Here is a 15,072-nt window from a genome sequence, read left to right on the forward strand (position 1 = left end):
TATCAATGTTAAACTTCAGTTGCCATTTCTCAGCCCATCTGCCTAACTTTTCTAGATCCTTCTGTGGTTAGTGTGGTTAATGACAGTAGCATGCTGTCATTAACCACACTGCCAACCTTTGTATCATCTACAGACTTGGACATTATGCCTGATATGCCTTCATCAGTATCATTGATAAATATAGAAACAACAATGGCTTAACACTGAACCTTGGGGCACTCAACTAATAACATTAGTTCATGAAGAGCAGTGTCTATTTATTACTATTCTCTGTCTTCTCCCCCTCATCCATCCTTCTATCCATAGCAGCAACTTTACTCTTAATGCCATACTGCTCGAGTATGTACAGCAGCCTTTTATGTGTAACAGTATCAAAAGCTTTTCTGAAATACAAGTATATAATATCAAAGTTATTTTTTGCATCCAGTTCCTTTGTGCCCACATCATAATAATCAATCAAATTGGTCAAACAAGATTTTCCCTTAACAAACCCATGTTGTGTTCGAAGTATAATTGAGGCCTTGTCTAGATGATCCTGCATTACTTCTTTAACCAGTGACTCCATTATTTTCTCTAGAACAGAAGTTAAAATAACAGTTCTGTAATTACTCGTGTCACCCTTTGTGAACTGGGAATACATTTGCACATTTCCAGTCCGTGGGGACCTCTGCTGACTCCAAGGATGCTCTCATAATTATGGCCACGGTTTGCTTACTTCCTTCGTTGCCTCCCTTAATATAATTGGATAGATCCCATCCAACCAAGGTCCTTTCTTATCTTTATCTTCAGTAATTTCTCTTCCACTGTCCTCTCAGCTATTACAAAATTATTTAGTTCCCTATTAGAGTTTGATAAACTTCTGGCATCACCTTCTCTAAAGAATTCCTCATGTGTGAATGTAGATGCAAAATAATCATTCAGTTTGTCAGCAACCTGAGCAGGATCGTCACCATTGATATTGAGTGGATCCATTTGATTCATCCCCTTCTTTCTAGTGTATACATAAGTAAAAGTCTTTTCTGTTTTTCTTTGCATCCTTTGGCAAAGATTTCTTGTGATGTTCCTTCACTTTGCCTGACCTCCTTTGTAACTTCATTGCAGACTTTTTTATATCGACCATGGGCTTCTGTGTCGCTTGATAATTTATATGCATCCCATGCACTTTTGTTCTCTGCCATGAGTTTCATCAGTTCTTATATCCATTTAGGCCTATACCTTGAAGTGCATTTTTTAGTTGGTATGAAAATCCTAGTAGCTTCTATGATTAATTCATTCCTTGAACACTTCCTATTTAGAATTTGCTGATGGTAACATTATCAATTGGTCCCACTACACACAATTTAAAAAATGTCTGAGACCACTGTGGTCACCTTTACGAAAGCAAAAATCCCTCCCTTTGATGGTACTATATCTTTAAAAGAAGAAGAATCATCTTTATTGCAACACTTAGAATGATAATTTACATAATAGTAGTTGCAACAGCCCATCACGGCACAGTGGCCAGGGGTTAACAATGTACTACAGAGACATTATTGCCTCAATAAGCCAAAAATACATAAATAAATAATAGCATAATAAATAAGTGAAATTAAGCACAGGAAAATGGAGAAATCACTTGAGTATACTACATATATAGAACACTAAGTGAGTGTACAATCATTTGTTTCAAAATACATACTATAGGATATATATTTAAGTGCATAAATATGTACATAGTTGGTTGGATTAAGAATGTACATTGCTCAAGACTCAGATTATAATAATAGTAGCCTTGGCCATCCCATTGAGTATTCTTTTCCTATATTGTTGATCTCGACAGAACTTGTTGAAGTTGACATCTAAGTCCTGGATTCGAGATAGCATCTGTTGAGGAAGAAACCGGTCCGACAGATGAAGGCATCTTTGCAGAGGGCATAGCTGGGGAGTTGCTCATGGACATGCTACTGGGATCTTCCATGCACAGTTTTCCCAGAAGGAGAAGATGAGACCTGTCATGAGTTTTACTGTTGTGATGAGCCTCCTTTCATTGATGAGCGACTTAAGCCTTGGGATGTTAAGTGCATTGGCCAAAGCAGTGGTCCAGAGCTGGGAAAGCAGGCTAAATTTGTGGCATGCCCACTTGAGAAGCCAATACTCGGATGAGAAAACAGGTTTGGTTATAGAGGGAGATGTAGAAGCCCAAATCTCTGCAGCATAGAGAAGTGGCGGATACACTGTGGTTAAAATGTATCTCACCATGGTGGATTTGTCTGTTAAGTGATGCAGATGTTGCTTGCATATCCATCTTAGTCTGGTGGCTTTTGTGAGGAGTACGTCTCCATGCTGGCCATAAAGAAGCTTTGTGTCAAATCTGATTCCTAGGTCGATGCGATGTTGGACAAGTGGGATGGAGGCTCCATTGAGGGCTGGATAGATTTTAGTTGACTGTTGCTTTAATGAGAAGACCATGATTTCTGATTTCTCAGAATTGATACGCAGACCAAATTGTTTGAGGTTGATGCATGTTGAGGAGAGAGTAGATGTTAGCTACTCTGAGATTTGGTGAAGATTTTGGTTTGCCTTAATTGGCGTGAGTACCTTTAGATCATCAGCATATACCAGGATATTTAACTTTTGGATTACCAGTAGAGAAATAAGGGTGGTGAATAGGAGGCCAGGTAGTACTTCCCCTTGCGGGATTCCACCGAGATTACTTTGCAGTATTGGGAGTTATCTACAGAATTTGACTGTGTGGTTATTCAGCAGAGATGTGCAGAAAACTAAGATATCCGTCTATATCTGGTAGTGGTTCTCCAGTAGCTTTGGGAGAGATGGGATGTGTATAGCATCAAATGCAGATTCAATGTCTACATAGGTGGCTGCCAGCTCTTCTCTGTTCTCAAAGGCTGTGAGGATTCTGTTAGTTGTTGCTAGGAGGTTAGCATTAGCAAAGGCACATGATGCAAAAAAGCAAGCTTATATAGCAACAGCCAAAAAAAAAAAAAAAAAAAAAAAAACCCTTATTTCACCCATCCACTCACTCCAAATGTTTGTCTAGTTCTGCCTTGAATCTGTTTAAGCTATCAACTTCTACAATGACAGATGGAAGTTTTTTCCAGCAATCAACCACCCGCTGGCTAAAGGCAAACTTCCGCACATCTATCCAACAACCGTCTTTCCTCAATTTGAATTTATGCCCTCTTAGGCGATTATTCTGAGCAAGAGGAAGAATCCCATCAGCATTGAGCATGCTCAAATCATTCAAGGCTTTATACACCTCAATCAGATCACTTCGCAGGTGCCTAGTCTCCAGACACTGTAATTTGCAAAACTTAAGCCTTTCTTTGTAAGAGCAACCCTTTGTTCCATTCACTAATCTTGTTGCCCATCTCTGTACGCGTTCCAACAGCTCTACATCCTTGTTAAAATGAGGCCTCCAGACCTGTATACAGTATTCAAGGTGTGGTCTGACCATTTCCTTATACAAGGGGATAATCACCTCCTTATCCCTGATAGAAAAATTCCTGTATATCATTGACAAGACACCATGAGCTACTCTTGCAGACCATCTGCGCTGCTTAGGAAACTTCATATCTGTCTGCACAATTACCCCCAGGTCCTTTTCATTCTCTACCACTGTCAGTGTAGTACCACACAGTTGATATGTTACTCTGGGGTTACTGCTTCCCATATGCAGTACTTTACATTTGTCAGAAACACATATTTGGATTTCTTCTTCAACTATGGCTGCGATTTGGGTGGGAGTTGTACAGGGATCTAGTTTTGAGATGAAGATGCTTGTTCTTGCTTTTGTAGGCTGTTCGATGTAACGTGCAGCTTTGATGTAACTGAGGCGCCCATGACAGCTGGGCGCTTTTGTATTGGTGGAATTTGAGTGGGTTCCAGGCAGGTAGCTGGACGAGTCTTTTTGTGCACAATGCGAGATCCACTTGCGAATTTAGCCCAGGTTGAGGAATTATCAAAATGGGTATGTTTTCTCCATAGCTGGTTGGTATGGGAAGTAGTAGCAGAAGAGCTGTGGACCTCTTTACCAAGGGAGTGCATGACGATGTCCATAGGTTTCGGGCAAGCGTATGCAAATATGGAGTTACCCAGGAAAGGTTGACTTCTTGTGTGATGTAGTAAATACCAAAGTAAATCCCCAATCAATACACCATGATCATTGCCACCTAGTGGTTCTTTTATCTGCAAATTCTTAATGAATGAATAATCACTGCTGATAATCATATCAAAAGTATTACTCCTCCTTATTGCCTTTCTAACATGCTGCTATAGTAAACAGTCATCGAATAAATTCACAAAAAGTCTTGTTAGTCTGCGAGCGACCAACCCACAAGTTCCAACCAGTATCTGGAAAGTTAAAATCCCCCATTATAAGACATTCTAATTTACTGGCCCACTCTGTTTCTCTGTACAGCTGTTCATTCTACTCATCTGAGTCTTTTGGTGTATATATTTTGATTGAAATGCATGGTATAAATGATCACATCATGGGAAGGAAAATTGCATGTTTCAATTTTGGAATTGTGTTGATTAAAGTAAGTGGCTTGTGGCCAGTTGTAATATGTGGTATTCAATTTAATATGATTAAAGTGAATAAGTTTGCAGAAATAAGTTTTGCTCTTCAAAAACAAATGTACTCTCTTAGGTATATTTATTTATTTATAAAATATATGTATCACTGTAGGTTCCACCTCTGGACTGTTTACCATCTAGGTGTACACATCCAAAGCTAAAATAACATAACATGTGATTATATGCTTATTTCTGGATATATATTGATGTACATAAATGAACATAAATGGATATGTATACTTAATATAAGAACATATATGCATTTCAAGGCAACTGGAATGCACATAATAAGAACATAATATAAACTTGTTAGAGCAGGGACACTCAAGCTGCTGACAGCATGCAGCCATGTAGGCACCGAGTGTTATGCCTCCCCAAGTTTCCTATTAATGTGTCACAAATTGTAGTTTCACACTGACTTTTAAAATATCCATTTTTGGTAATATTCAGTTTTTCTATATTGCTTTCTTTTGATGCCTCACGTATCTTCCTCAGTCTTTAACAATTTCATTGTATCATGTAATAAGAATGGATTTTCTTATTTAATTATTATATGTAAAAAATAAACTGGAAATATAAAATTTTATAACAATTAAATTCTATTTTAAAAAATGCATATTTAGTGGTTTAAGAACTGTTCAAGCTTGGATACCACCACATTAGATAAAAGTGTACAGGTACCAATCACATCTCAACTTACAGCAGAAATCAATAGCATCATGGAACCTTGAATTGACAAATTGATATCAGGTGAGGAAAAATCCAACTACAATCCTAAAACAGCTTAGGTCTTTTAATTATATTAAGTTGTTTATGCGATAGATGGTGGACCTGCAGCAGTGTCATTGTTGGCTTCTCCTGATGCCTTAATTTGTTAGAGGATGATGAAAGTGTAAGAATTTGAAAAAGTATACTGTAAATATATTTAAAAAGGTATACTGTAAATATATTTTAAAATGTATACTGTAAATATAGGCTATATAGTTCAAGGTAAAAATGAGAGATTCAATTTTAAGAGGTGGCTATACTGGAATGAGATATTTTGTGTGCTCAGTTAACTGGAGTGATGGATATCAAATATGCTATGGGAATTTTTCAGAAGATTTAGCCTTGAAGCCACAAACATATTCATATCAGTGTTGAAATTCCATAAACACAAGATGCCAAAATGAACGATAGGTGAGGTTAAGAGTTTGATTGAGCAAAAGAAACATGCATAGGATAGTTACAAGCAATCATATGATTTCCATTTGTTTCAGCATTATAAAAGAATATGTAACAAAGCCACTAATGGAGTAAGATATGTGAAGGCTATTTATGAGAAAGCAATAGCAAAGAGAGCGAAGAATAGGGATAAGGAGTTCTTTTCACATCTGAATTCAAGAAAGAAGAGTAAATTTAATATGTCCCTAAATTGGTTGGAAGGTCCACAGAAAGCCTAGCAGAAATGGCAGATGAGTCGAACAGTACCTCTCATCTAAATTTGCAATCAAAAGTAAGCTTGAACCTCTAGGAATGTTAAGATATCAGACTTATAAAATAAGTGATATGATGATCTCAGAGAAGTGTTTATTAGAAAAGCTTCTGAAATTAAAAGAGGACAGGGATCCAGGAGAAGATGGTATAGATTCATTTGTAATTAAAGAGGTTGCATAGAGTGAATCAAACTGTTGGGAATGTTAGAGTGTCATTAAAGCTTTTGATACTGTCTCTCATGGAAGGCTGCTATTTTAATTGGAAGTTGGGGTTAATGGTAAGATCTTACACTGGATTGCAGACAAAAGATAGGAGACAGACGGTTGTCATAAATGATCAGTCTTCAGGGATCATTGTTTGTTCTCCTTTTATTCCTGATTTTTTTTTTAATGTTATTGATGAGGGTATCCAAGGTAAGCCATCAAAGTGTGCTGATCTGGAGGTGAGAAGGGTGGGTAACAATTTGAGCTGGGTAATGTTGCTTCAAAGAACTTGGATCAATTGCATATATGGTCCAAAAAATGGCAGCTGAAGTTTAATGTAAAGTTTTGCCTTTGGAGACTAGAAATCCTGGGGAGGGGGGGCTAAAAGAGACTTCGGTGTTATGATTCATTCTTACATTAAATTTTCCAAGCAGTGTAAATAGACCTCAAGGAAGCCACAGGAAATCAGCAAAAACAGTGATGACATGGTACCCTGATTTATAGAACCTTTGCTGGTTTGAGGAAGGATGTTAAATATTCCTGTTTACAAGGCAATGGTTAGATTTCATTTGGAATATTGTATTCATGTCTGGAGACTGCACCTAAAAAAGACGAAGTCCAACCAGTCTGGTGATGAGTGCAAAGCGATGCACATGTGAAGAATGCCTTAGAATGCATAGACTGCAAAGTTTGACAACTAGATGTCGAAGGGAAGATCCGAGGTGTAAAAGGCACCAAAGGGATTCAATAAGATGAATGAGGAAGGTCTGTTTCACTCTCACAGGTGAGACATAAACTAGGGAATGGAAATATGAAATCTCAGGGAAATAACAGAAGATTGGATCTTGTGAAGTTTGCCTATAGACAGTAGGTTGCCCAACATTTGAATAAATTACTTCCCAATTGTGGCAGCAGAGCGTCTGGTAAAGTTTAAAGCAGAATTGGATGATTATTGTTTGAGAATAGTAAGAATATTCTGTTTTTTTAATATTATTGTTATATTTATTTTTTTTTGGCTGATGCAGAAAAAGTTCACTTCCTTGCATCATTTGGCATTATTAATACCAATACTAAATATAGTTGTAATAGTTTTTTTAAGTATGTATTTTAATTAATAGTTATTATCTTACTAACATAATTTAAAATCTTTCAGCTGACTTATAGTACTACCCGATTTGGAATATATGAAGTAATAAAACAAAAATTAACCACTTCTGGGGATGCCCCACTTCCATTTTATCAAAAAGTTTTATTAGCTGCTGTAGGTGGAGCAGCAGGTGGGTTTGTGGGGACACCTGCAGATATGATCAATGTAAGGTGAGTTTGCTATTTTATGTAATTAAAATCATGTAAATAAATTTTATTCATTTTAAAGTATTAGGTAATTTGAAATCTGAAATGAAATGAAAAAAAAAATTCATAAATTGATTATATATTGATATTGATTATAAATTGATAACATTATATATAAGCAGGTTAATGGTACAGCTATGGGCTCCCCCATTAGCGCAATTATAGCAAATCTAGCTATGGAGGAGCTCGAGACCAGAATATTTAATGCTAGTGTTCTCCCTATGCGCCCCTGGAAAAGGTATGTGGATGATACGTTTACATTTGTTCGGAAGGGGAGTGAAGATCATGTGTTGAATATCTTAAATGGCTTCTCCCAATTCATACAATTTACATCGGAAGTTGAAGATGGAGGAGTTCTGCCGTTCCTGGATGTGTTGGTCTTTAGGGAAGACCAGCAGTTAAAGACAAAAGTCTTTAGAAAAACGATGTGTAAAGGGCAATATACGCATTATAATTCAGCCCTGACCAGCCATCATAGGAACAGTGTGATAAGAACGCTAATTAATAGAGCGAAATCACATTGCAGTAACTCCGATGATAGGAAAGCAGAGTATGAACGTGTCACGGCGGATCTTACTAAATGTGGTTACCCCCAGAGGATTATAGATAAATTTATTAATGAAAATCAGAGGAGAGATGAATCTTTTATACCAGTATCTACTGCATACATTCCCTATTATCCGGGCTTGACGGATTATATAACTAGAGTATTAAGAAAATATCAGACACGCTGTGTGCAGCTTCCGGGACGAAGACTGCGCACAGTTGTGTCTCAAGTTAAGGACCCCATTCAAAAAGAGGATGCTAGTGGGGTCGTATATAATATTAGATGCCCGGATTGTGGGGAATGTTATGTAGGGGAGACAAAACGTCGTCTCAAAGATCGTCTGGGGGGAACACAAAAAAGCAATAAGAAATGCAGAATATGACAAGTCCGCCGTGGCCGAACATTTTTGGGAGAAGCAGCACCAGATCTCCCCAGACGATGCCACTATCACCGATCGGGCGCATAGGTTCTGGGACCGTAAGTGGCTCGAGAGTTTGCAGATCAGCTCTACAACCAACATTAATAGGGATAGGGGTGTACGGATTCACCCCCTTTTAGAGACTATTATCCTAAAAAAAGGATGAACGGTTCCGTACGACTTCCGTTCGAGCCACTTCCGGTTCCACAATGCAAGAGAGCGGAACACGTGAGAATGGAAACATGTGATGCCTACCATTACCCTGCTGATATTTAAAGGTGTACTGAATAATAGAGAGTACTGCTGAAGAAGAAGGCTGGAGCCTTTGAAAGCTACGGGATTTTATCGCTTTTAACTTAATATATTTTAATGCATTTTAATCTTGTGTTTTAATACTTTTAATATTGTAATACGTATATTAATTTTGTAAATACAGGTTATTGTAAATATAGTTATCAAGATTTGTTTTGTTTTATTTTATTTTAATTTTATTTTACTCCATGAAAGGTTGGTGAAAAAACGCTAAGAACGTAATATGTTATATGTTGTATACAAATTACTAATAATTCCACAAGTACATGAAACATCCAGCAAGCATGGTTGTAATGTACATTAATGGGGTAAAAAAGTAACTTAATTAATGGTGAAGTCAGAAGAACTGTTAAAACAGTTGGATAGTGTCATATGATGGACATATATCGAGCAATAACTTACCACAAACTGCTGATGATAATTCATATGAATGCTTACAAAAGTAAAGAATGGGCTATAGCGGGACACAATCAAGTTCTTTTGTCAGATTCACAAAAGGACAAGACTGGTTTATGGACAGTATGGAAAAACTAAGAATATAGAGTGAAGATAAAGAGCCTGGAAAACAATGACAATTCTGGATTTGAATAACTTCATATTTCTCCTTGTTCATTCAGAATTACTGTAAGAAGAAACACTCGAAAGCAAAGCTATACTTATACTGAATAAAAGTGTTTTGTTTTCTGTCAGTAATTTCAGCTGCCAGACTAGGGCAGGATTTAGTGATGTAGCTTGGAGTAGAATGACTCATGCAAAATCTTACTTACAGGCCATTCAAATAAATCTAAATTTGGTGGGGAGGGTGTAGGAATCCTTTAGGCTTGTATTTTGATACCTGTATCTCTCTGTTATTTTGCTACTGAGCACAGCTGATGAAAATAAATCAACAGTATATCAAATTATGGATAAAAATAATCTTGTCTCATCTCATCTCTACCAGTTATTTAAATGGAAATATATGTTTCATTTGTAATTTCATTACCTTTAAGGGATCCCAATTTAATGTACTTTGGAAATAACTGACAGGTTAAACTGAACCAGACTTTTCATCTGTATGGGACCTGGTGACATCATTTCCACAGTGTAATGATATTTGCAATCAGTTAAAATGTTTTCACTGCCAGAGGTTTTTCAATTTCCTTTACTATTGCTTTCTCCCAGCCTACTGAGAAACTCAAATATCATTTTGACAACATTTTTTCTTTCTAGGATGTTTCATTGTAGAAATGTGTGAAAATTTTCTGCATCATATACATGGGATAAATGATAGCAGAGTTTCCACTGCTACTATATGATTTTTGGTATAGATGATTTTTTTCCTGCCTGTGTAGCTTCAGTTCAGGCAAGCCATTGTCTAAAAATGTCCACCCTGTCCAAATGAGGTCATATGGAGTCAACTCCAGTGATAGTGTTGCACCTTCTCTGTACCAGGCAGGAAAAAACTAGACCTAGAGACCAAGGCAGCCTACATCAAGGCTGACTCCAGGCATAGTGCATTCAAAATACCATATTCTGCTCAATTCTGCTCGGCAGGTGGTAGATGACTTTCATCAACCGGTGAAATACCACCACTTTGCTTATTGGAGGCTTGAAGTTGTGAAACCCATGTTTAGTCTCTAGAGCAAAGTTTCCGGCATCCCCCCCCCATACTTCTCCTTCAACCCATGCACGGTACTAAGTACTATAGGTTTTGATACCTTTCGTGTTTGGGGTTTTCATTAAAAAAAAACCCTACAGAGTTGCAGAAGGGCAAACTCAGCAAGAGATTTCATGCTAAGCAGGTACCAGTGCAAGGTCAGTAGGTAAGCAAATTTTTTGCATCATCAAACCGGGTCCAGTTTATCCTCACACGGTCACAGGGCAATGTGGAAGGTGTGCCAGTGCAGGCAGAAGGAACTTATTAATGCATTGATCATCATTAAAATGATGCATCATTTGACACACAGTTATAGTACCTTTCCCCATCCTGAGATAGGGGAATCTTAAAGATATCAAAGAAATACTGTCTTGGTGTACGTTACAGAAAGTAGAAAAATCAAACAGATCTTGAGAGCCACTCTGCCTCCTCCACACATTCTTGCAATTAAGAACAGTAAGAGAAGGAGAAACTTCCAACAATCGACACCTGCTGGCTGAAGGCAAAATTCCACACATCTATCCTGCAACCATCTTAACTTAACTCAACTTAAATTTAATTTAAGTTGAGTTAAATATATGTCTCAACTTAAATTTATGCCCCTTCATGTGTGTAGTCTCAGCAAGAAGAAGGATGCCATCACATTCAGCTTATTCAATCCACTGAAGGCCTTAAACACCTCAATCAGATCACTCTGTAGGTGCCTAGTCTCTAGATGCTGCAGTTTGCAGAACTGAAGCACTTTCTAGGTAAGTGCACACTTTTGTTCCTTTCACCTTCACCAATCTGGTTGACCTTCTCTGCACTCATTACAGCAGATCTACATCCTTCCTAAAGTGAGGCCTCCAGACCTGTATACAATACTTAAGGTGCAGCCTAACCATGGCCATGTACAAAGGAATAATGACTTATACCTGCTAGCAAAGTTTCTGTATATCATAGGCAAAATTCCATGAGCTCTCCTGGCAGCATGTCTGCACTGCACAGAGAACTTCATATCTGAATACACAATTATTCCCAGGTCTTTTTCATTTTACATTACCCTGAGTGTTTTTAGTGATTAATTTCTGTTTTTTTTTTAATGATTGTATCACTGTCAGATCTTAAAATAATATTGTAAGAAGTGGCTTTTTAAATTTACATAACAAAATGTTAATGCTTCACATGTTTAAATTTTAAAAAATCCATTGCATACAGTGATGTATTTATTTTTGTCATTCAGTATATTGAATGATTAATACGATATACTGAATGTAGATGCAAAATACTCATTCAGGTTGTGATGATCCTGTTCAGATAGCAAACAAACTGAATGAGTATTTTGCATCTACATTCGCACGTGAGGATTTATTAAGGTTTGAAAATGGCAGAAGGTTATCAAATTGTAGCAGGGTACTTAATGATTTTGTAATAACTGAGAGCAAAGTGGAGGAGAAATTAGCATTTAGCATTAGTAGAGGCATATGATGCAAGAAAGCAAGCTTATGCAGCATCAGCCAAAAAAAAAAAAAAAACTTCCATTTCATCCCTCCATTCGTTCGAAATACCTGTCCAGCTGAGCCTTCAATTTATTTAGGCTATCAACTTCCACAACAAGGGGTAGAAGTCTGTTCCACCAACCAACTACCCGCTGGCTAAAGGCAAATTTCTGGACATCTATCATACATCTGTCTTTCCTCAATTTGAATTTATGCCCTCTCAAGTGATTATTCTGAGCAAGAGGCAGAATCCCATCAGCATTGAGCATGCTCAAACCAAATTGTTAAACATAAGAAAGGCACCTGGGGTGGATGGGATCTATCCAGTTATATTAAAGGAAGCGGCAAAGCAACTAAGCAAACCCTTAGCCATAATTATGAGAGCATCCTTGGACTCAGGGGAGGTTCCCGTGGACTGGAGATGTGGAAATGTATCCCCAATTCACAAAGGGGTTTGAAGGGTGACACGAGTAATTACAGACCAGTTAGTTTAACTTCTGTTCCTGGTAAAATAATGGAGTCACTGGTTAAAGATGCATTGCAGGGTCATCTAGACAAGACGGCAGCAATAATTTAGACACAGCATGGGTTTGTTAAGGGAAAGTCTTGTCTGACAAATTTGATTGGTTATTATAATGTGGTTACAAAGGAACTGGATGCAAAAAATAATTTTGATATCATATATTTGGATTTCAGGAAAGCTTTTGACACTGTTGTGCCTGGAAGACTACTGTACAAATTGGAGCAGAATGGTATTAAGGGTAAGTTGCTACAATGGATAAAAGGATGGTTAAGTGGGAGAAGACAGAGGGTGGTAATCAATGGGTGCTGCTCTTCGTGGACTAATGTTATTAGTGGAGTCCCACAGGGTTCGGTGTTGGGTCCACTGTTGTTTTGTATATTTATCAATGATATTGATGAAGGTATATCAGGCTTAGTGTCGAAGTTTGCAGATGATACAAAGGTTAGCAGAGTTGTTAATGACAGTAATGGCAGTGTGCTACTGCAACAGGATCTAGATAATTTGGGCAGATGGGCTAAGAAGTGGCAACTGAAGTTTAACCTTGACAAATGCAAAGTACTGCATATGGGTAGAAGTAACCCGAGAGAAAAGTACCAACTGTGTGCTACTACACTTAAGGTGGTAGAAAACGAAAAAGACCTGGGAGTAATTGTGCAATCAGATATTCTGAGCAATGCAGACAGGCTGCCAGGGCAGGTCATGGGGTTTTGTCAATGATATATAGGAATTTTGCTAGCAGGGAAAAGGAGGTGATTGTCCCTCTGTATAAGGCAATGGTCAGGTCACACCTTGAGTACTGTGTACAGGTCTGGAGGCCTCATTTTAGGAAGGATGTCGATTTGCTTGAGCGTGTACAGAGAAGGGCAACAAGATTGGTGAGGGCAATTAAGGGATCCTCTTACCAAGAGAGGCTTAAGTTCTGCAAATTGCAGTGGCTGGAGACTAGGCACCTGCATGGTGATCTGATTGAGGTGTATGAGGCCTTGAATGGGTTGAGCACGCTGAATTCTGATGGAATCCTTCCACTTGTTCAGATTACGAACCTAAGGGGGCATAAATTCAAATTAAGAAAAGACAGATGTAGAATAGATGTGCAGAAATTTGCCTTTAGCCAGTGGGTGGCTAATTGCTGGAACAAACTTCCATCTGTCATTGTGGAAGTTGATAGGTTGAATAAATTTAAGGAGGAACTGGACAGGCATTTGGAGGGAATGGTGTGATATTTTTTTTTTTTTTTTTGGCTGATGCTGCATAAGCTCATACACTTGCTTTCTTGCATCACATGCCACTACTACTAGTGCCCTTCTTCGGTTCCTACATCAGAAATACCTTTTCTTAATCACTTTATTAAATCAATCAAATGTTTGCTATTGTTGGATAATTTGATTATACCCTTTATTTTAGCAGGCAGATTGTATCATTCTGGTTTAATTAATTTATTTATTGACTGTATGTGTTTAACTTTGTATTTTTCTTTCATCTAGAATGCAGAATGATATAAAGCTTCCTGTTGAAAAACGACGGAAGTAAGTATAATACGTTAGATATATTAAAAGTAATTTATTTAATTAATAAATTCCTTCTTTTAATTAGTTAAGAAAAGAAGCAATGGGAATTCCTCCTTTTCTTAACTAATTAAAAGTAATATATATGACTAGATATGTTAGCAAAGTGTTAGAAAACAGGCCTTGTGCATTGGGTTGCATTATATCATCAAAGTTTCTTGCAACGACCGACTAACTGGTTAAAATAAATTTATTAAAATAAAAATGATATATACATAAGGTAAAAGAGAAATAAAATAAAGATAAAAGCATAAAATACAATAAGATAAAAGAGTTAAAATATAATATAATAAAAGCGTTAAAATACATAATAGCTTTCGAAGCGAAGTGCCTCTTCATCAGCTAGTCTGTGAATGGTGTACTTCAGTATATATTGATGGTTACAATAGCACAAGTCAGCTGGCGTGATCACAAGTCTAGTGTCAGTAAAGCAGAATTACGTACACGTGATGATCACCAGCGCTCATCACTCTGCAATACAGTATGAGGGGGAGTACACTTACACCCAATTATAATAGGGTGTAAGTGTACACTCCTCGTCCAATTCATAGTACTATGTGTAGTGCTTCATTGGTGACTATGTGTAGTGCTTCAAGCCATGAGCACTGGCGGTAATTATGTGAATAGTCGACGATTTCAATATCCCGTTGGGGATCAAGATTGTGGTGCTCAACCCAGTAATGTTTGGCGACTGCGAAGCATTCCAAGTTTGCAGATGATACGAAGGTTGGCAGGGTTGTCAAGGACACTACTGACACTATGCTACTGCAACAGGATCTGGAAAGGTTGAGCAGATGGGCTGAGAGGTGGCAAATGAAGTTTAACATTGACAAATGTAAAGTACTACATATGGGAAACAGCAACCCCAGAGCAATGTATCAACTCTGTGGTACTACACTGACAGTGGTAGAGAATGAAAGGGACCTGGGGGTGGTTGTGCAGGCAGATATGAAGTTTTCTGAACAGTGTAGACGGGCTGCAAGAGT

General features: G+C 37.7%; 1 protein-coding gene across 1 annotated transcript in view; it reads left to right on the top strand.

Annotated features, from left to right (window-relative positions):
- Dic1 (Dicarboxylate carrier 1) overlaps window positions 1-15,072 on the top strand; it is a 92,585-nt gene that overhangs the window by 17,324 nt on the left and 60,189 nt on the right. Inside the window, exons 3-4 of the mRNA XM_090385669.1 lie at window positions 7,408-7,571; window positions 14,006-14,047. Coding sequence (XP_090241795.1) covers window positions 7,408-7,571; window positions 14,006-14,047 — 206 coding nt within the window. The remainder of the gene's footprint in view (window positions 1-7,407; window positions 7,572-14,005; window positions 14,048-15,072) is intronic.

The sequence above is a fragment of the Mastigoproctus giganteus genome, chromosome 12 (assembly GCF_048544385.1).
Source record: "Mastigoproctus giganteus isolate SK-2022 chromosome 12, ASM4854438v1, whole genome shotgun sequence".
Lineage (NCBI taxonomy): Eukaryota > Metazoa > Arthropoda > Arachnida > Uropygi > Thelyphonidae > Mastigoproctus > Mastigoproctus giganteus.